We start from the raw sequence: 21,539 nt of genomic DNA on the forward strand, positions 1-21,539 counted from the left end.
TTTTACGAAGAGTTTTAAATAGCATTTAAATAATCTGCTATCATAATACGTCAAATTTATGTGCTGTTACGACCAAAACAACATCTTGTGCATTTTAGTTTTAATACCCAACAATATACAAATATAAACATGGCAGTTAGCAGTAATCATGATAGGGAACTACAAGTTTTAACTGTCTGGAAACCAATAAAGTTGGTATGCCCAAATACATTTTCTTTATACCAAGTGTTTAACACAAACGAATGACATCCCCTGTACGAACAAGCACTTCATCATCTTGTAAAGCACGAACAGCTTCATCGAACATCGCTTGTGTGATGATCTGGTCTGTCTGGCTTCTCCATCTATCAAGCAACGGTCGACAGCGAAGGGTGGGACCAGCTTTACCACCCTGTCCACCACGACCTTTGTCTTGGTCAATCAATTGCTTTAGAGCTCCTTTCAATTCCTCTTGGCGTTTTCTAGCAGTGGCACTCATTCCTAAAAAAGGTAAAGTCATAAATAAACACACAATACTATTTGCAACATATTGCAAGTAGAGGCAAACATAAGTGTTATTTAAATACGATTGGAGTATTACAATTACATTGACAACAAAACAACCAAATTTAACATGTCACCTGTTGTAAGAATTGAAATATCAACAATGCCAGTACGAGGATCAGTAGCAGATTGCTTGAGAGCTTCTCTGTACAATCTTAAAGCTTCTTGAACATCAACTCTTTCTACTTTGAGTGAGAGTCGACTTCTGGCGTGTGCTTCTGAGAGTCGTATAAGTGATTCCAACTGGCGAGGGTAGGCAGTTACACCTCCTTTGTTGCCACTACCACCACCCTTCCGCATCTCAACATATGCCTAAAAATATTAACTTAAACATTGCATTACCCCAGATGCAAAATTCAAAACAAAAACACATAAACTGCTTTCTCAGCCTGATATGGCCTTGTGCACAATTTTCCTACAAAATATTATCCTCGCAACATGAACTTCGTAATAAATAGATACTCCAAAAAAACAGGAACACAAAGAAAGAGAACAAATGTAGTAGACATAGGCATGACTTTTATACTCTTTCTTTATGTCTATTTGGATACTTCAAATTAGTCATTTTGAACACTTGCAAATTAGTCAATTGAGAAAAAAACACCCAATGGTAAAAGCCAAGATGCATCCTACTTTTAAATTTATAAATGAATGACATTGTATTAATTTGTGTGTTGAATGGATAAACTTGCACCATTTTTTGATACAGACTAAAGAACAAAGTTTTATACTGTTTCTATTAGAAATTCTCACCTGAACAAGTTCCTGTCCTGCATCTTCTGTGAGGCGAGGTTTAACAAAAGCCCGAGCATAAGCCACGTAATCTTTCAAAACCTCGGAATCCATGACGTCCATTTCTTCTTCTTCCTGTGTACGGTGGTAGAGTGACACCAAGTGGTTGGCTAGTCGACGATCATATGCTTCATCCTGTAAGAATGAATAACAAAGAAAATATATTAGGAAAACTTAATTTTTGTTGCTGCAATGTGGTGTTAAGAATAACCCTGGTAGCAAGTCATCTAATAAGCAGTTTTTATCCATTTGTGGTTCAGAATAAATTGTTCTTGCCAATATCTAATCTAGCATACTGCACAATAAGAAACTTACTTGAGGATCCAACATGAGAAAAATGAGATCAAATCTTGAGAGAAGTGTATGAGGAAGCATGATGTTTTCTATGATCGTCTTTTTGTGGTTCCACTGCGACTCGCAGGGATTGGCAGCAGCCATCACTGAAGTCCGAGCATTCAACTGACAAATAATTCCGGCTTTTGCAATGGAGAGAGTTTGTTGTTCCATGACTTCATGTAGAATCGATCTATCACAAAGTTAGTTTATGAACTGTACATCATACACAGGTGACTTTAAAGGGGAACTGAAGGCAACATTTTAATTGGTGTGCAGATAGTCCTTACTGAACTGAATCTACCATTTCTATTTTTCCATTTAAAACAGCGCTGTTTTAGATTCAGCACAGTAATCAGGTATATTTACTATAAAAAAAAATGAATAAGTAAATCTGTATATTAAAAACAAACAAATATGTGAGAAACATTTATACACACCCATTAAAACAGTTACGGATATTTATAAGATTAAATATAAATACCTTGTACTATCATTCATCTTATCAAACTCATCTATGCAGCAAATACCATTATCTGAAAGCACAAGCGCGCCCGGTTGCATCATTAACTGTTTGGATTCTTGTTCTTTCGTAATATAAGCTGTCAAACCAACAGCACTTGAACCCTAGAAATATAATTTTACATTTTTTAATAATATTAAACATTTCATGCAGAATGAGAAGACTGTACATTGATGATTCAAACACATTTTCTTATTCATTAAAAATTGCTGATCTTACATTGGTGTTTTATTGTTCTATACCAAATTTAAACGGATACATCCAAGTATATATCAAGTTACGAACACAAATTTCTAAAAAAATCAAAAAACATTTCTGTGCTAATAGTTTCGTGCTAGCACAGAAATTGTTAACAGCAGTTTGACCAAATATAGTAAAGTATGCATGACTAGGGATTTGTTGCTTACAAATTCAAATTAAAAAAAAGCATATATTAGGTCAACAATTGACAAAAACCTTTGCTTCTAATCTAATCTGACATATTTATACAAAACGCAATTGAAGCCACCATACCTTCCCACTTGTATATTGACCACGAGGTGACAACTTATCATGCACGTATCTCAACAGTTGTGACTTGCTGGTTCCTGGGTCTCCACACAACAACACATGCATCTCAGATCTCATACCAGTCTTGCTTCCAGTTTTCGCATAATTCTTCAACTGCTTGCGGCAACCACCAAACAACTATTTATATAAATGTAAAGTTTAAACTGAATATTATACTGAATGATATTGTCTTGAACAGGAAATAGTGTTACTGACGCTTGTAAAAGCAATATCACTACTACTGTATATGGGTAAAGTACTGAAGTCGCACAGGAGGTACACCAAGGGGAACTTGGGATTTAGGCCGGATTGATCCATTACCTCAACACCCAGGTGAAACTAATTACTGGCTGTTAAGACTTAAATTTTTCTCCAATGTATCTTTGGGCAGGATACCAACAACAATTGTAGATACAGTTATCAAGATGACACCCATTATGATAAAATGCCATGTAAAGGTGCATACGCAGTAACTGTTTAGCAGACACAAAGTGTATTTATTTAATCAAGTGCTTAACATTTGAATTGGCTTGATAAATATATTTGCCATTAAAATTAAAAACCTGCAAAAGAATTCCTTTCTTGATATCATCGTGTCCAAACACACTTGGTGCAACAGCTCGTGCAAGACGATCATAGATGTCTGGTTTCTTTGAAAGCGATCGAATCATTTCAACTCTTTCCTTGCTGAACTGAATCTATAATATGAGCATAGTAAAAAAAGTTTTTTAGAAAAAACAGCCGAGTTCTTACTTGGCTATCTTCATCATCTGCAGTTTCGTAAAGTTTCTGTCTTTTCTCATCTTTTTTACGAAAGTGCAGAACATCAACATGAGTTCTGTAGACAGATTTGACGTTCCTCATTCGTGGATTAGCTCGCAGGGGTTGGGCACGATAAACACCAGTTACAATCACCCTGTCTCCGGGTTGGACCGAGTCAACCAGATCTCCATATGAATGTAAAGACACTGAGTGCGGTGTTTGACCTGCTGGCATGTCATCTGGCGCTTCCTGTAGTTTTACCAATTGTCTGAAACAAACATGGACATAACATTACATTTTCGTTACAACAGAGAACAATTCTGTTTCCAAGTGATTTTAACTTATGTACAGCAGTGCCATTTCTGAATACAACACCATAAACACATATTAATAACACATCACCTAATTACCTGTCTGTGAATAATGATCGATTATGAATGAGAGACATTGAATGTGTTGTTTTGCATCGATCACAAATCGAAGGCTCAGCAATTCTGCCACGTTCAATTTCCACCGTTACTTCATGATTACAAACATTGCATCGGAAGAATCCTTCCCTCATCTCAGGGATCAGAGAAGAAGATTGGATCACCATACCATATATGGTGATCAGTTGATCAATATCTTCAGGATTTAAATTCCTCATGTTCTTTGTGCGTTCAGCGTTAAATGGCTTGACCTGTATTTACACATTAGTTTTTACATATATATATATATAACTGATTATAATTTAGAGATAATGATAAATATATCTTGATATATTTCTAGTTTAAAGACTGATGGATTCAGCTGCTTCTGTGAAGGTGTGCAGGCTATAAAAATGGTAAACACTACAAAGCTTTCTTGCGGTTTCAAGGTTACACAATCTGGGTATTTCCTGATGCTCGTTGTACTCATGATTTGTAAAACCTAAGAACCCTTTTAAAGCTGTTTTTTTAAGTTACTGCGGCAATAAGGAGCTACTCATCTTTAGGTTAATTTTGTATGTGGTTGAAAAATAATTGAAATATTGCAGATCTCTTAAAACTAAAAGGAAAAAATTTGGGGGAAACAACAGCATGGGACGAGTAAACTAATTTAATGAAAAAGTTTTTGTAATTAATCCAAGGCAAACACAAAGAATAAATACTTTTTAGTGATTAGGGACAATACAATAAATAGTTTAATAAATCCAGCAATAATATCATTTAATTTCACTGCAACAGTTTACCTGTATCTGATGCTCCAGTGAAATATCCGGATATCGGCCAAAGAACATTTCATTTACTGCCATATCAAATGTTGGGATGACTTCCTAAAAAGTTAAACTTTTTAAACTTTTTTCTGAGCAGTAATAATTTCATACTGGTACACCATTCCGATTATTCTTTTTTTCCCAGCAAACTTATTTTCACTGCTTTCTTAGAGAACAGTAATGTGTTATGTGTGCATAACTGCGTATGTTATGGACCATTAAGATTTGTGATTCTTGTATAAGCAAAAATGTAAACATATAAACTACTTAACACCCATACAGTCTTTAAAGTAATAGCCTCCCACATTAGGAAATAAAATAAAATGTATTTATTACAAAATATTTTGTATCCTCCACTACTTGTGTAAAAAATGAATAGGCTACAACATGTGTTCGAAAAAAATGCATTTATATTCAAGGACCTGCTCTGATTGTTCTCACCCAACAATATAAATCCTAATCTAATATAACATGATCAGCACACCTGTGGATAACAAATAAGTTGCCGGTACAAATCGGCATCAAACGTTTTCAAGTGCGAGCAATCCACTTCAAAGTAAGGTTCCTCAGTAACACTGATATCCTCAAGCTTCCTCAGATACATTGGTTCATTTGCATCGCCACCATCAGTTTCCATTGCATCGTCTTCTTCAGATGGTAGGAAACTGTATAAAACATGATGGAGATTAAAACACGGTATCTGGTTCTTTTTAGCAATTTAATAATAACAAAAATATTACAACAAAGCAACATAATACAGTAACTAAATTCCTTTTTTTAACAATAATGTGCGGTTGGTTTATTATTTAAGCAAATTTGGTAGGATAAAAAATTAGATTAATTAGTGTTTTTTAATTGGGCATATCTAAACAAGGAATATATAACATTAATAAACTTCAAAAATATGTTTATGGAATTAGTTTATTTCATTTAGATATATTAGCCTTTAATTTCAGTAACTTGGAAACTATTTATACTAAACCAAATGTTGTTTTTTTTTGTTAATAATTCCTACGTTTCTTGAAAAACTTGAGTGATGCTAATTAATAAAAAAAAGACAAAAAACGCCGTTCATAAAGGAAGTAGCAAACACGTTATGTCAAACCAATGATAAGCGAAGAAATAACAATTTTTCACCTGTTTATAAACTGTGTGAAACGAGTTTTACACCGACTGACCACAACATCAGTTCCCCAGATCACAAGATGTCCGGCCGGATCAGCAGAAGACGCAAGCTCCTCTTCTGTTTCTTCCGGAATCGTTTCATGACGAGATTGCTCAGGATTTTGATCTGATTGAAGATTAACAACCCGGACTCTGTTGTTACTTCCCAAGTCTGCACGTTGCCGAACCTATTTATTTTTGATAGGAATAAAAATAGAAGATAAAGCAGAGGAAGGTTGTGGAAGATATTGAATTAAAATTTAACTGAAAACTCATTATTTTTTTAAGGTTTGTAGAGCAAATTTAGCTTCAAGCTCCATGTATTTCAAAGCTTGCTTAAAAAGTCCCATCTGTGAGCAATCATTACTTTGCAAGAGAAAGTAGAGATAGTTTAGATATGATGGAGATTAATATTAATACCGGCGTCATTGTTCCTCTTGGAGTTCTACCAGGTGTAAGCGCTGTCCCACCAGGTGTCCTGGCACTGCTAGGAGTTCCGTAAAATAGTGGAGAACTCAGATCTATTTCACTTATGTTAGCGGGTGTTTGTGGCGCAAGGATCGAATCTGATGTTGCGTCGAGTAGATCAACGGGACGTGCAGGTGATGTTGGAGGCAGCATGTCAAGATCACTGCTGGGAGCAGCATCAGGTGTCTGTCTTCCACGTCGTCTACGATCAGGTGACGACATAATGAAGATTGTTCAAACTAGGTATTCAAATACTTCTCTAAGCAATAAAATACAATGCATGTTAGATGAACACAAATGCAATCGGCACTTTGTGAATATTTTTTACAATGACAAAGCATACAAAGTAAAGAGGCTATCAAATGTTAACAAGACTACAAGAGGTGTCTATTCCACCAGGGTGACAATCAGTGGTAGCCATAAAAATGGACCAATTTTTGGACTAATACCACAGAATGTAAACATGTGTAGCAATGTAAGCTTAACAAATACCATCATACAACAAAATATATATATATAAATCAATTGTTAAACTTTTTAAACTTTTTAAAACTAAATATGTTTATTTAATGGCTTGCCGGGCCTTTGTAGCAGTTGTATTGTTTGTTCCTTTGTTTTTATAAAATCTTCAATGACGGAGGTTTGAGTACTTTTTAACTTTTCCACAGCAAAGGCATAAGCTGACTCCATGTCTTCCCGCTTCCTTCTTTCTTCAAGCAGATTCTGATGTAGCTTCTCCATTCTGTCAGATTTGCTCACAACTTTTAAACTAAGGATTTCATTTTCACTTTTCAACTTGACAAGTTCTTGCTCAATAGCGGCAATTTCTTGATTGGATCTCAACCTCAGTCGTTGAAGTTGTTCACGGCTTGAAACAAGTTGTTCATTTAAAGCTTTCTTCCTTTCATTAAGCACCTTCCTCTCCATGGTAGTTACTTTTATCTCCCCCTTCAGCTTCCTTAGTTGATCCTCTGTATCTTTTGCCGTGTCTGCCATTTTCTGAACAATGTTAATCTGCTCCAAGTCGTACTGCATTATTTCTATCATCTTTGAGTTGGTCTCCAATTTTTCCTCCGTGAATTGTCTGTCATGGGATAGCTGATCCGCCTCCGCATTCAAAGCTTCTAATTTTTTAACCAGCGCTTGATTTTCTTCTCCGTATTGTTGTGGATTGCTAATAATGCAACCTTCCAATTCTACTTTGTGCCTTTTTAAGTTTTCCAACTCTTGTTGGGCCCTTTCATGTTTTTGAGATGCTTCCATAAAGCATTGCTTGGCAGCTTCTTTTTCTTTGACTTTTTGTTGTTGCATTACCAACACTTGATCCCATTTTTCATTCAGTCCTTTCAATTCAAGTTTCTGTTTTTCATATAAATCTTTATGATTTTCCATGTGAGAAATAAAATCTTCCTCTTTTTTCTGCAGTTCCAACATCTTTTGACGTAACACATGCAGCTTCTTTTCACTGTCATCAAAATCCTGTGCAACTTCATTCCAAACGTGGCCAAAATTTTCCACTAAACGAAGGTAGTTGACGACCACGCTCATCAAACCTCGAGTAGTTTTCCATTTAGGGAACATCAAGTCACCAGATGTCATTTTAATGGAAGGTACACAACTATTTATGGCTAGAGGAAGACGAAACAGTTTTATAGTGTAGCTCGGAGTCATTTCCACATTCTCAGTATCAGCCAAAGGGTGTCGACCAAATTCATCTGTATTTACTCCTAACTTCTGCAGAACACTCATGAAAAGCTGGATCAACAACCCAGGTGTTGCACTCTTCAGCTGCTCAACCGTCACATGGCGAAGTTGATCTCCAAGAAGTCCAGTCTGCAACGCAACCTGGATAGCTTCATCACTTAACTGAGGCGCTTCATAACTCATAACTAGTCTTCCTTTTAATCAACATAAATAAGTAACTGTAAAAATAGAAAATAAAAACACAAAATGACAAATGTTTGCAACAACTACGATAAAATAGGTACTTAGGTAGGTTTCTACATTTATGAATGGGTGACCAACTTTTATTATATTGCTGTTTATCCTATGCAGGAGAATAAAGACTATCAACACATGCACAAAGCAAATACTGGTGAAGAACCCACCCACTCTTATTTGCTAACCACTAACCCTGTTAGGTGTTGATGGTTAGGGGGTTAGTGGGGTAATACTGCCGCTGGTGACCAGTGAAAATTTTGGTCTCAAAATGTTCCTTACGTCTCCCTGATACCCGCTGTATTATATTTTTTTGAAAAAACTCGGGCGTTCGTGTCGAAAATTAACTTTGAAAATGCACGAAATCGTGCTGTGTCACCGTATTTTTCACAGGAGCCGTCATGGATTAAACAAAGGTTAGATTATTACGTCATAGAATGCGAATTACCACGTTTGATTTCAACGTTAGAGATTACGTAATTTGTTAGTTTTTTGGGCGATTTATGGGTTGGGGGTTAAAAGTAAAGGTTAGGGTTGGGTTAAGGGTTGGGGCTTGGGGTTTTCCCTAGCATAAAACAGTGCGTAAAACAAGATTATATTGTGCTGTCACGTTCGTAATATGTCACTACTGTGACGTAACATATCAATATTGTGACGTAATATATCGTTAACCATATGCAAGTCAGGTGAATTACGGTGACGCAGCATGTTTTTGCACATTTTCAAAGTTAGTTTTCGACACCAACGCTCGAGTTTGTTTTTTTTTTAAATTATACAGCGCGTATCAGGGAGACGTAAAGAACATTTTGAAACCAAAATGTTCACTGGTCACCAGCGGCAGTATAGTAGCGGTTAGTGGTTATAGGGGTTAGAGGTTGGTGGTTAGGGGTTAGTGGTTAGCAAATAAGGTGGGGGGTAAGATTTTTCACCAGCACCCAAATACGATTAAAGCTGGAATTAAGGTTTAACAGGTTTAACTAAGTATTAATGGAAAACGTAGTAAAAAATAAACCTACTACACAAGATGTTTGTGTAAAACTACAGTTTGCATGCCCGTGCAGGCCGCACTTTTAATATTCCACGTTTTGCATACTTTTAGACTACTAAAACAAAATAAGATGCAGACGATGGTTACCTTATAAACGTGTTGCAAATCCACACAGAATTCTATAGAATAACCTAAACAATATGTATTTCCTAATATCCTGAACAATTTTTACCAAAACAAGTTCGCGCGTTATAATAGAATTTGGCGGGAAAATCACGCCGCATGGTGGTGTTGGAAACATAAAGTAGCGAATGGGTTAGGCACCAGTTTTAAAGTAAAAAGCAGGGTAACCAACTGTCAAGTTTAATGCTAATCAATTAAACCGATAAAATAAACAGTAGCTAAAAATCTAGGGAGCCGAACTTTAACGAAAAAGCTCGTATACGACATTACCAAAAATATTATTGTCGGAGTACGAATAGAAAGATATTATATACGTTAAATTAGGTCAATTCCTAATATATATCAAATGTGAGATTTCATAATCGACAAAAAATATTTGTAACTTACATACATGCCCAATAAATGCATTAAAAACAACCAATCATAATTTTGCATTCGGGTTTTCCCCCATATGCAGCGAGGAAAAAGTTCAAAAATTTCGGGTCCTACTAAAACACGCCCGGCGGGGCCCGGTGGGGCCCGGTGGAAAAAAATATACTAAAACACGCCCGGTGCGGGGCCCGGTGGGGCCCGGTGGGACCCGGTGAGGACCCGGTGTTACGAGTAATACTAAAACACGCCCGGTGGGGGGCCCGGTAAGTATTTCTTGAAAGGGGAGCTTTCCCTATGCAAGAGCCACCAAAATGCGTGTGTGAAACAGAACTTGTGAAAAAATTGGAAGATATTGTCTGTCTTCAAAGCATAAAGATGGCAATTTTCGGTGGTAGAAGTTACATTCTTGCTTCGCACGTCATCGCTGAAACAAAATGTGCATAGGAAATAAAACATGATGATGAAAATGGACACGTAATTCGCAAGTCCTTTAATTATCGCTCTGCTAAAACGGAAACAAACGTGGGATCGCGCTACTGAGGGCTTGTCCGAATACGTAAAAGCCTAACACGCTAACTAAAAGACACATCATGTCTAATATTTACATTTTTCGTTTTAAAAGTTACATTGTTCGTCTTTTAAAGTTTTTAACAATAAAACTTCGATCAAGTATAAGTGTATGTAGGCTATAGTACTGTGGCCTAAGGTAGGACACTTATAGCACATATAGTAGGGTGGGGTAAGATGGGACACCGTTTCATTCTGTTTCTCGTCCCATTTGGTAGTAAGCAAAGAACATTCAAAGAATTATAAAACTATATTCTTACGACTCCCATAGAACGTTGTTAATTGTTTAAAACACGAACAGAAAATTTGGATCTTATGTGCTAAAGGTGTCCCGTCTCCCCCCGTCCTACTATAATATTTAAATATCCTGATCGTGTTTTAAACAATTAACAGCAGTCTATGGGAGTCGTGAGGACATAGTTTTATAATTCTTTGAATGTTCTTTGCTTACTACCAAATGGGACGAGAAATAGAATAAAAAGGTGTCTCATCTTACCCCACCCCCTATTAACCAAATTTAACGAATAAACTTTTGCTAAAAATACAGTTTATTATGTAAGCGTACAACGAAACAAACTTCGTACATCCATAATCAAAGTTAATTTTCAAAAAACTCAACTCGGGGGTCTCATTAGGCTAAAAATCTGAATACACGCATCACATTTTGGTGGATCTTGAATAGGGAAAGCTCCCTTTTCAAGAAATACTCACCGGGCCCCCCACCGGGCGTGTTAGTATGACTCGTAACACCGGGTCCTCACCGGGCCCCACCGGGCCCAACCGGGCCCCGCACCGGGCGTGTTTTAGTATATTTTTTTCCACCGGGCCCCACCGGGCCCCGCCGGGCGTGTTTTAGTAGGACCGAAAATTTCCACAAAAAATCAATCAAGGGTTCTGCTGCGAATTGTTTTATTTTCGTAAGTCATAGTATATAGTAAACGTATAAAATATAGTATTAAATTTTATTGTTTTTTATTATTACGTAACCAAAAGCTTTATTATCTCGTAATTTGTACATGTAGGATGTCGGCTGTTTCTCCTTCGTACATTCTGCATCGTGACGCTCCTATTACTGATTTGAACTTCTGGAAATCCAATTTATCTGAGAGGGAGTGGCACTTGCTTGCTGGGTATAATGGAAAGTCTGGTGTTAATGCATTCGATCTGGTATCATGGCGACCAAGTTTTACGATACCTTGTGATGATGCAGGAGGAATATTGTCTGTGTCCGGAGTAAGTGATGCGGAGTTAGTGACTCTTGGTAAAGATGGAAGTCTGAAGTTGTTTGACTTTGGCGATGGAGCTGTACAAACAAAAGTCAGTTTATCAATAGACAATGTTGCTTTTTGTAAAGCATCAGTTCTGCATAGGACACAGTCATCTACCATCATGGTAGCTGTGCCTGGTGAAGAGAAATCTTCAGTTAATGTATGGAATATAATGGAAAGCAAAATCATAAAAAGACTTATTCCTAAAACTTCAAGTAAACTTGGAATGCCAATGTGTGTTAAGCTTACAAAGAACCCCAAGTTGTTGGTGACTGTTGGATATGAAGATGGATCAATATTTACATGGAATGTCATGGAAAACCAAACTATGCATGAGATGAACCAGGTTTTTACTGAACCAGTGATGTGCTTAGACACATGCGTTAATGCAGATACCAATATTCTTACTGGAGTAACTGGTTCTGCTACAAAAGATTTAAACAAATGGAATGTTCAGTTGCAGAACACAAAGACTTTAATGAATAACAATGTGCATAGCATGAAGCATTCTTGCGTAAATCCTGGAATAGCCGCTGTAAAAATACGTCGAGACCAAAAAATAATTGCCACGGGTGGTTGGGATTATAAAGTTCGAATATTTGGTTTCAAAAAGTTGAAACCGCTTGCATGTCTTCAGTATCACACGGGCACGGTGCAGGCATTAGCATTTTGTAACCACTCAGATTCCTCTAAACAAATTTTAGCTTGTGGTTCAACTGATCAGAAAATAAGCATTTGGAAAATATACAATAGCTGATATAAAGGATATTTATATATATATATAATATATGTATATTAACTTTTTATGCAGATGATATTTTAAACTTACAAACAATAAATCTTTGGAAATATGAAACTGTGAATTTGCTAAGTTTCCGTATTGTAGGCTAGACGCTCCACACTAGTGTACACTTTTTTATCAATTTGCTTTTTCAATCTTACAGATACGGAATCTCTGCTTTACATTTCATGTACTTACAGCACTTGCATTAAAATTACTTGAAAATGGATGACTTATTCTATCTTTACACGGATGAAGAAGTTCCTAAGTTTTATGGAGTTGGAAAAACAAATCCACAGGATTTCCAAGTCATGGAGATTATGCAAAGTGGTAAATTGTGCACTGATGTAGGACAAACACAAAACCAACCTATTCCGTCTGGATCAAGTGACAGCATTGGACCTGTTGACCCGCGGTTAGCTTCTAAAGGGACACCTGCCAAAAGATTAAAACTTGACAATCAAATTCAAAGTCAATATTTAACGTGGGATCCTGAAACCTGCGAAACTTTGTTCACGGAAAATTTTCCCCCATTGAGTAATAGAGTGCAGCTATTTGGTGAGAAAGCGCTAGCTCTTATTACATTTAATACAAATCAAACAGAAGTCATTGGAACATATCAAGACAAAGTATTGCGTACCTGGCTGCACAAGACCATACGTTATCTTTATCCTCAGATTGAAGTCGTCACCAACAATGGTGGTGTCATGAACATGTCTTATTGCCCCAAGTTTAAAAGATTTGTCAAACTTCTTGGTGTAGAAGAAGCAAAACCTCTCATGCAGTATGCTTGTGTGTTGTTCCAGGAAAGAGAATCCATGTCATACGAAATAAGTGGTGAGTGTTTAACAATTCAATATAATCGATTATTGGTTATTAGCAAAAACTGCTTATATCAGTAAAATACCGAATATTATTATATTAATTATAAGTAATGCGCTAATAAGGCTCTTACCAGCCAAGGACAGTAACGAGTGAGAAAATATTATTAATAAGATCAACTATAATATGTATATATAACAGGTGATAAGATCACACGAAAACACAAAAATTATAGACTTCATAAAAGCTGCATTGAAGATAAACAGAAATAACGAATATTTTTACTGTAATGTGTTTAACCTCTGTGAAGCTGCTTTAGCAGACAAACTGGAATACATACATTAATGCATTGCACTAAAATGCTTTGGAATATTTTTAGGACTCTCTAAACTGGTTTATTCATTTGTTTTAGTGAATCATCTTGGTCGTGCAGCTCGTAGGATGGTTCATGAAGCAATCGAGAAATTTTTTAGAGGAACTTTGTTTACAAAAACCACCAAAGTAAAAGAAAACTCAACCATTCAAGTGTTTGTTCCAAGAAAGCGAAACACCGATACACCATCACAATTTGTTGGTAAGTAAATAGTAACACTAAATATGTTATATTATATATAATATATATATATATCTATATTATGCCTATATATCAAATCAAACAAATTTTTTTCGCATTATTAAAGTTATTTTTCACCATTTTTTTTATGTTAAGATGCTTATTATGTCTCACTGGTACCTATACAATACCTCTAAATTATCTATGTGCGAGTTCTTAATTTTTGAGCAAAACACCTTTAAGCACTAAACACTGTAGCATGATCGCAAAGAAAGTGTGTCCAGTCAGAGCAGTATCCAGGAATTTAAAAAAGGGAAGGGGGGTCCACAAGTTTTTACTTAGAAGATGGTTGTATTTGTGTATAAAACGTAACATGCTATGCAGTCCCACCAACATAGCTATAATTTGCACCGCTACACAATCTGTGCACGCTGCAACAAACTGCAGCACATTGATATTTAAGAAGAACCCTTGCTGTATAGTAAAAAACACCATGTCTCTCTTTCTTTTTTGCATTGGTTAAGGTTTTAAACAATTAGTTTTGAATGAGTTTTACTTATGTATTCGTGACGACCAAACCACTGTTGTTACATCGTGGATGTTCACCTTGTAAGTAACTATGTATCGAACTTTGTGCTAGTCTTCTTGTTTTGCTGTTTTTCTGTGCTGGAGCCATTACCGAACAAAATCTGGTTTGTTTGCCCAAGGACATACACAACTTTATAATAAATAAAATTAACTGGTAATTTTTAAAACAACATTTCATTGTAGAGTTTACCCTCTGGAAGAGAAACATTGAAACCATCCAGGCAATCCACCAACTATCGCTGCTGCTTGATGTTAAATCCAGTGAGTTTTCGTACGCTGGCATGAAGGATAAACGAGCAATAACATTGCAAAGAGTTGCTGTATCTGGAGTTAGTAAGGATAAGTAAGTTGTTGTTGAATAGAAATGTGAGTCACGTCATTGATAAGACTTTCTTTTTTTCCCAATTTAGAAAAAATTAACAAAAAGTGTTTCAAGTTTTTACATCGCTTTATTTGTTAATTTATTTATTCACAATGAACCTGATTTAATATACAAGGTCTTTGTTTTGTATAATGCCTGCCAGAATGCGTGAAACGATTTTAATGCCAGAAGATATTCTTCTAAGGCTCTCACGTGCGCCTGATAGTGGAGACTAAAACAGTTTACTTATTATAGAATTTTGTCACGGTGTGGCGATAGAGAGGTATAAGTAGTTGTTCAAATATAATTTACCTTTTGAGACTGTGTTGATTGTATCGTATAATTCTGATTTGCGATCAAATGTTCAGGCGCTCGTAGCTCGTAATACGATCTCCTTATCTCGTGGATCATTATGTGTTGAATGCCAAGACGTTATTGCAATTCGGTATAAATAACACAAATCTTCGTCTTATCAATGTAATGATTGATTCTCAACATAGAAAGCAACCAAGTCAAGTATACATATTAGTGATATTGCCAACGTTTATAAGTTCTGGATATTAGGTATCCTACTTCTTACTCTGTGGGTCATTTTGAATCTGATTGTGTTAAGAAAACAGACTATACTTGAGTGAAGCAGTGATTACTTTTTATCACATTGTGCCGACGTGTAATCTGCGATACAATCCACCAATGACAATGAATTGGAATGTATTGATTACAATTTAGGCAACTACCTGCGCATAAGCACGCAATAGTTCGCCATAAAAAGAAACCTTAAGTGCTCACGACGACCGCTCCTTATCATACCTACCTACGTCATAGATTTTGGTAATTGCGTGATACCGACCAGCGACAATGACTTCCTATTGATTGAGTTTGCACTTCACCAGTTTTGAAGCGAAGTGAGAAAAGCTGGATATAATACATCGGAAATTATAGTTTGGACCAGCCGGGTGGCCAACTTCGCCCCTTTGTCGAATACTTGTATTGCTTCCCAAAAGGCGCGTTTTCGTGAAGTGCTGTTTTAATAACCGGCGATTACCGGTGCCACGCTTTAACTACTAACCGCCGGACAACGGTTCGTATTCCGCCACCACGTATGTGCAGTCTTTCGCTTCAATACGTGTGAGGCAATATTTGAGAACGTGGGAACCCCATTTCAGTAGGAGGTATATAGAATCAGGGTGCACAGTCGCGTCGCAATCCATTCGCACGAAATTATTTCCGTTCGTAAATGTTTAGCTTTGTTCACGTAACCAAAGCAATAACATCCGTTCCCAATTACGTGTTCACGGTGAGCCAAGAATCAAATTACTCGCCGCTATAGCCAACGTCAAGATATAAGTTTGGACTTCCACTTTGTCCAAGTTCAATCGTTCATGGTTTGAAAATAGAACAATACAGAGTGACCTCATTTACAAATTGCTTTTTGCCACAGGTGATCTGTTCCAAATTAAAACTTGATTTTTTCAGTTTGTCCACAATCGTGTCAACGAACGCAATGGTTTATATTTATGTACAGAAACCCCATAACTCAACCCGTAAGCCACGAAGTTGACCTAGTTTTTATCAACGGTTGTCAGTTGTCATTTCATAAATCTTGTACAAGCTGTACCGCACATAATTATATTGTGATAGCGAATTTAAAAGGTTAATATTTCCTGGTATTTATCAGAGCAGTAATTGCGCTATATCATCATAGACTTTATTATATATTGCTTGTAAGTTGTAAGAAACCGTATATTGTAACGATCGCTTTGAAGTGGCCTCGGTGACAATGGATCTCAGTTAAAAACTTTAATCCCAATTTTAATACGGAATTGGCTGGAGCTTCTGCTAACAGCAACCCGTAACACCTGTGACTACGCAGGAGTGTTTTTTCAATTTTAAAAATGTCTATAAGTAACTTCGTCATTGCGACACAAAACGTTCGATCAAAGGCTTGTTCAGCGGTAGGATTATCGTTTTTCTTTGTGGCCAGGGCTTGAACCAATCACGCAGTCCACCTGTTCACGTGTTGTTCGTGTGCACCCGAGCGCAGCAGAAGCAACGGAAGTTACGCGTTTGTCCCTTCTCATGTTTCGTTTAAATGAGGACCCAACACGGCGGATGCTCCTCTTTACAAGGCTTTCTAAAATTTAGTTTTCTCTGTCCAATAAAACGCGAAATCCGACTTCCTTAAACATATCGCATCCATGTTTTTTACACTTATTTTAAAACTTACATGACGTGATCTATGTCGTACAGATTGCTTGAAGTATCCCACGTCCTGCCCGACCACTTACGCATATCTCACGTCATCGTGACGTCATTACGTCTGATCACAGGGAATCTGGTTGGTAATCGATTCGACATCAAATTAAGAAATGTACATGGCGGAAAAACAACGTATGTGTTAGGTTATAAATTTGTGACATAACACTTTGCAACTTATTTCAAACTTTGCAACTTATTTTTGTGTCTTATTCAGTTCATCATCAGAAACAAACGAAAAACCATCCAAAGAAGATTTTATTTCAACAATCTCAAAGTCGTGCGACTTTTTGAAGGTAAATGTGGTATCATTATTATATTCCATACATGCATGTTTTTAACCAATAATTCATTGATTATTATTAGTGACCACAAACAAGTTTCTTAACTCCAATCACCACACAGTAGCTTTAAAATATGATAAACATACATTTAACTTTGATCACCACTATTATTTATGCGATTTTATTTTTAAAACTAAAAAATTACCGACGACATATAGCACTGTAGTTTGAGCGATCACCTGGCCAGCCTAGCGGTTACTAATGGTTGCCCGAATTGTTGGGCGGTACGAGGTGTATAATATAGAGCATCTGTTATAACTTCTGACGTTACCCGGGAATATATGTATGACGTCAATTGAGCTAACAAAGAACAAGAATATTAACATATCTATACAAATACCAAATACTGTATCTTTCAGTAAAACTGACCAATACTTAATACTTAGTTGTTGTTTTTCCTTTACCTTGACCAACAGACCAAGGGATTTATAAATTACTTCGGTCCACAACGATTCGGGCGTCGCATTGATACAAAGGAACCAGGCAGCATTCCTCAATGGGAAGCACCGTCTGTTGGACTTGCAATGTTAAAACAGAATATGGTAATTATTTTCTATCTTTTGCCAGAATATGTGTATTTTTATGACAACTGGTTAATATAGAATGGTTCTTATTTTTGATTATCCCGGTATAAGACATTTTGGTAAGCTGTTTATGTGTTATGTGTTTTTTGTACGAGCCTGAATAAATGACACGAGCCTGAATAAATGATAAAGTCCTTACCGCTTCCCATGTCTTCTCAGTATATATTCTATTATTCTTCCCTACGACAACTTGACGGAAAATATATTATATTGTGTTAATTTGTCAATTGTTGGACATACCAGAAACGAGCTGTTGAGATTCTCCTTCTGCCTGCAGTTGAAGCCGGCAAACCGATCGATGATGAACAGAAAGGGAAATTGTTATTTCAACAAACCTGGAATGTTGAAGGTGATTATTTTGATCTTCTACTTCCATTGTAGCCGAGTCGACTTTTTTTTATTCAACAGAGGCGCTCAAACTGATGCCGCGTCACCGGTTTCGCGAAATTGGAATTTTACAAAGTTTGAAAAGAAACTTAGCGGGAAAATCAACATCAAATATGGGGAACTCCCAACAACCCGGTAGTGTTGGTCTACAACAAACTTCCTTAAGTGAGCAGTTTTGCAGCAAAGCATTGCTCACAATACCTTTTAAAGAGAGGACGTTCTACGCCCACTCTTACTCCAGCTATCTATGGAACCGGGTCGCGAGTGAGCGGTTACGTCAGCTTGGTTGTGACGTCATAGAAGGGGATTTGGTCATCCAGCGAACGGGGGACAGTGAAAATATCGAACGTCACGACTCTGAGGTAATATGTTTGGGTTAGCATAGTGAATGCCTTGTGATGTGCAAGTCACGCAAAGCATAAGGGCCGATTTAATGGCTTTGATGCCGGCGCACATTCCCATAACGTCATCTTTGTGTGTTTTTCGAGCGCGATTAGTTAAACAGCGCGTATTGTGACATCACAAGCGCGGTTCCGGAACCTTCCGAGTCGCCGACCAATCGTGTACAACTTGGGTGTTCCACTTAATTGTGACGTAGCGAAGCGTAATAGAGGTGGATTTTGTAGTTGTCATCACTGTATATCATAAGCGGCAGATCAAAGCTGTTTTGAGATACAAAATAATTCGGTCGATCAAGTTTCCTTCGATTTAATAGCACTGCTACTTACCGACGGATATTGATTAATTTTGCTTTTAAATTCGGAAGCTCCGCAAAAAAAGTACAATTCATGTTTTTTACCAAAGCAAATATGGAAGGACATGATCGTTAGTTTAAAACACAACAAAACTAGTTTGCATTATAATATTTTTAATAGTGTTTTTTTGCGCTAAATTTTTATTTTTCACTTTTTTACACGAGGGTCAGAAAATTACGTAAGTTAAGATTGTAACCGACACTGTTTGTAGCACTGTAAAGTAGGAAACTTATAAACGCTCGTTAAATTACAAGGCGGTGTTCTGCAATGCCGCAACCATTGCCCCATTACTGGTCGAACATAAATGGATGATTGAACTAAAACTGTTGCAGCCGGCATGCACCAGGTCGTAGTTACTTCAATTATCTGCAACAACACAAGACAGCTGGTAACGATTTTGCTTCGAATCTCCCTGTGTCATATTTTTCGCTCTCAAACTGCGCAATTTTGAGATTTTCTTTTCAAAGTTTTCTGCGCTGAGTTAAGACGATGTTTTCTTTAAACTTTCGTCAAAATAAACGGAGTAGTTAATGCGGTTGTACACGACTATATAATGGCGTGGTTAGTCGTGCGAAGTGGTTTCAAATATTCAAATCGGTCAGGTTGCTTGTAATGCTTACATTTAGTCACTCGTCAGGTGATATACGGAAGTCATTAAACGATAATTCCCTATTCCTTCACGTTACGATGTATAAATATTGTCAGTTGCAAACATTCAAGATTAATATTTTCTAAGACAATTAACTATATTTTAATTCCATAAGATAACTGTTAAAACAAACGAAAAGCCACCATGCAAATAAGTTTTTTCCATGCAAATAAGTTTATTCTCAACCAGCAGCGCCAACTTAAACATCTATTTGCAGGTTCACGTCGTAGTTTCTGATGACGTCAAATGCAATCGCTTTTCCATCTATGACGTGGTCCTCCCGTTGCCAGGCAACCGTGTGCAGTATCCTCCGAACCTGGATGCCGTATACGATCGGATCTTCAAGGAGGATCAACTATTTATCGGGACGGAACCGAAAGCAAGCAACTATTTCCGTGTCAACAAATTAAAGCTTAATTTATGCGGAACATACCGAAGACTCATCGAGAAACCAAAAAACTTTACCCTAAAGTATGGTTTTCGATTTTTTGTTTTTGTTGGTTATGAAATTGTTTTCGTTTTTTAAAGTTTCATTTTTTTAGTTGGGAATCCGACGTTTCGTCTCAAGCTGTAACAGAAGATGAAGGAATGCGATGCACCACACTCGCTGACGACGGCGCGACCTTAGGCCTCAAATTCGACCTCCCTTCGTCTTGCTATGCGACATCAATTCTTCGAGAACTTTCGAAGGATGGAGTTACAATGTAAAATAAACCGACAAATATTATTTTTTCCTCCACCGGTGGATCGTGTGGTTTAATACCACCGAAGGTTTAAATAATCTTGGAAAACCTAATTTACGGTTAGCGTATGCTCGTTAGGATATCCGGTATCGCTGAAAGTATCATAACAGGCCATTAAATGTGACTACTCCACCCTCACTCCACCACCGAGTGATAAGCAGGCCCTTAGCTTCACTCGACGTTGTTAGCTGTCAGACAGAGCGATATCAGAGACGACTTACACTAATCACTTTACACAATGTAACACATGCTGATGGCGACGAAAGGCAAACAAAACAACGGAATAGGCTCGCAAATTCACATTGCATTTAATTGGCAGTACATGATTTCACCATTATTGTATTTTACTCGCATCAACCGATTGTTAAAGAATTTCAGCAGCAGTTCTGGTTTGACGTCATTCGACCACGTTTTATAGTTCGTGGGTTTAATGATCGCTGATGCATTTAAATATTTGCAAATTCACTGTCTCGTCTTTTATTAATCACTCATTAGATTTGTTTAGATTGGGCCCGCTTACTCGGATTTTCCAAGATAACTCGCCCAGCGCGCCTCAGTTAGTCAATAGTGCGAGTGATCCACGCAGGTGACCTTGTTAAACGAAGCAATTAACGTGTTTATAGCTTGTTCTACTATCTACAATCTTGTCTATGCCAACAAACAACTGTCACTCCAACATCGGTTAAAGTGATGTTTACTTAAGAAGCTGACATCTCCACCTTGCATGTGGAATAGCAGCTACGTTTGCAGAATTGTGCATTTACTTAAACACTCAAACCTCTTGGTTTGCTGACCCGCGAAGGTTGGTGACCCAACAACGACGTTGGAATGTCCAGTTAATGGACAATGAGACATTCCCGTTTGATTTACGCTGCGCGCTCGTATAATGTCAAGCTGATGGAGTCGTAAAACGCAATTCTTTATGTCATGCATAATAGGCACAGAAAGTTACTCTTTTCGGAACGTTTGATGTCCTGATATTTAGTTGGTAAGTAAACTATCTGTTTAGATTCTTGGTATCGGCGAAAATGT

The 21,539-nt window shown here is 37.1% G+C and overlaps 4 protein-coding genes across 5 annotated transcripts; 2 read left to right on the forward strand and 2 right to left on the reverse strand.

Annotated features, from left to right (window-relative positions):
* Positions 1-83: 83 nt before the first annotated feature.
* On the reverse strand, positions 84-6,590 carry LOC149742663 (DNA replication licensing factor mcm4-A-like). Its single transcript, XM_089894114.1, has 13 exons — positions 6,321-6,590; positions 5,874-6,088; positions 5,221-5,401; positions 4,713-4,796; positions 3,913-4,181; positions 3,494-3,770; positions 3,304-3,438; positions 2,705-2,878; positions 2,153-2,295; positions 1,651-1,861; positions 1,297-1,470; positions 621-855; positions 84-480 (listed from the first exon to the last, which is right to left on the reverse strand). The coding sequence occupies exons 1-13, from the start codon at positions 6,588-6,590 to the stop codon at positions 230-232; spliced, it is 2,619 nt and encodes an 872-aa protein (XP_089750240.1). The 3' UTR covers positions 84-229.
* A 32-nt stretch (positions 6,591-6,622) lies between these two features.
* Positions 6,623-9,560, reverse strand: LOC149742664 (uncharacterized). Its single transcript, XM_089894128.1, has 2 exons — positions 9,442-9,560; positions 6,623-8,290 (listed from the first exon to the last, which is right to left on the reverse strand). Exon 2 carries the CDS (start codon positions 8,253-8,255, stop codon positions 6,921-6,923), a length of 1,335 nt encoding a protein of 444 aa, XP_089750254.1. The 5' UTR covers positions 8,256-8,290; positions 9,442-9,560; the 3' UTR covers positions 6,623-6,920.
* A 79-nt stretch (positions 9,561-9,639) lies between these two features.
* Positions 9,640-12,629, forward strand: LOC149742665 (guanine nucleotide-binding protein subunit beta-like protein 1). 2 transcript variants are annotated; one of them, XM_089894140.1, is made up of 2 exons: positions 9,640-9,801; positions 11,439-12,629. In XM_089894140.1, the coding sequence occupies exon 2, from the start codon at positions 11,440-11,442 to the stop codon at positions 12,439-12,441; it is 1,002 nt and encodes a 333-aa protein (XP_089750266.1). In that variant the 5' UTR covers positions 9,640-9,801; position 11,439; the 3' UTR covers positions 12,442-12,629. The 2 variants fall into 2 exon arrangements, with proteins under 2 accessions (XP_089750266.1, XP_089750265.1); XM_089894139.1 differs by lacking the exon at positions 9,640-9,801 and adding an exon at positions 11,195-11,333.
* Positions 12,630-12,689: 60 nt separating this feature from the next.
* Positions 12,690-20,972, forward strand: LOC149742666 (pseudouridylate synthase PUS7L-like). The gene is made up of 10 exons (XM_089894120.1): positions 12,690-13,302; positions 13,700-13,861; positions 14,612-14,771; positions 17,040-17,180; positions 17,263-17,341; positions 17,806-17,931; positions 18,217-18,322; positions 18,382-18,722; positions 19,982-20,235; positions 20,307-20,972. Exons 1-10 carry the CDS (start codon positions 12,690-12,692, stop codon positions 20,470-20,472), a joined length of 2,148 nt encoding a protein of 715 aa, XP_089750246.1. The 3' UTR covers positions 20,473-20,972.
* Positions 20,973-21,539: the final 567 nt, after the last annotated feature.

The sequence above is a fragment of the Ciona robusta genome, chromosome 1 (assembly GCF_009617815.1).
Source record: "Ciona robusta chromosome 1, ASM961781v2".
Taxonomy (NCBI): domain Eukaryota; kingdom Metazoa; phylum Chordata; class Ascidiacea; order Phlebobranchia; family Cionidae; genus Ciona; species Ciona robusta.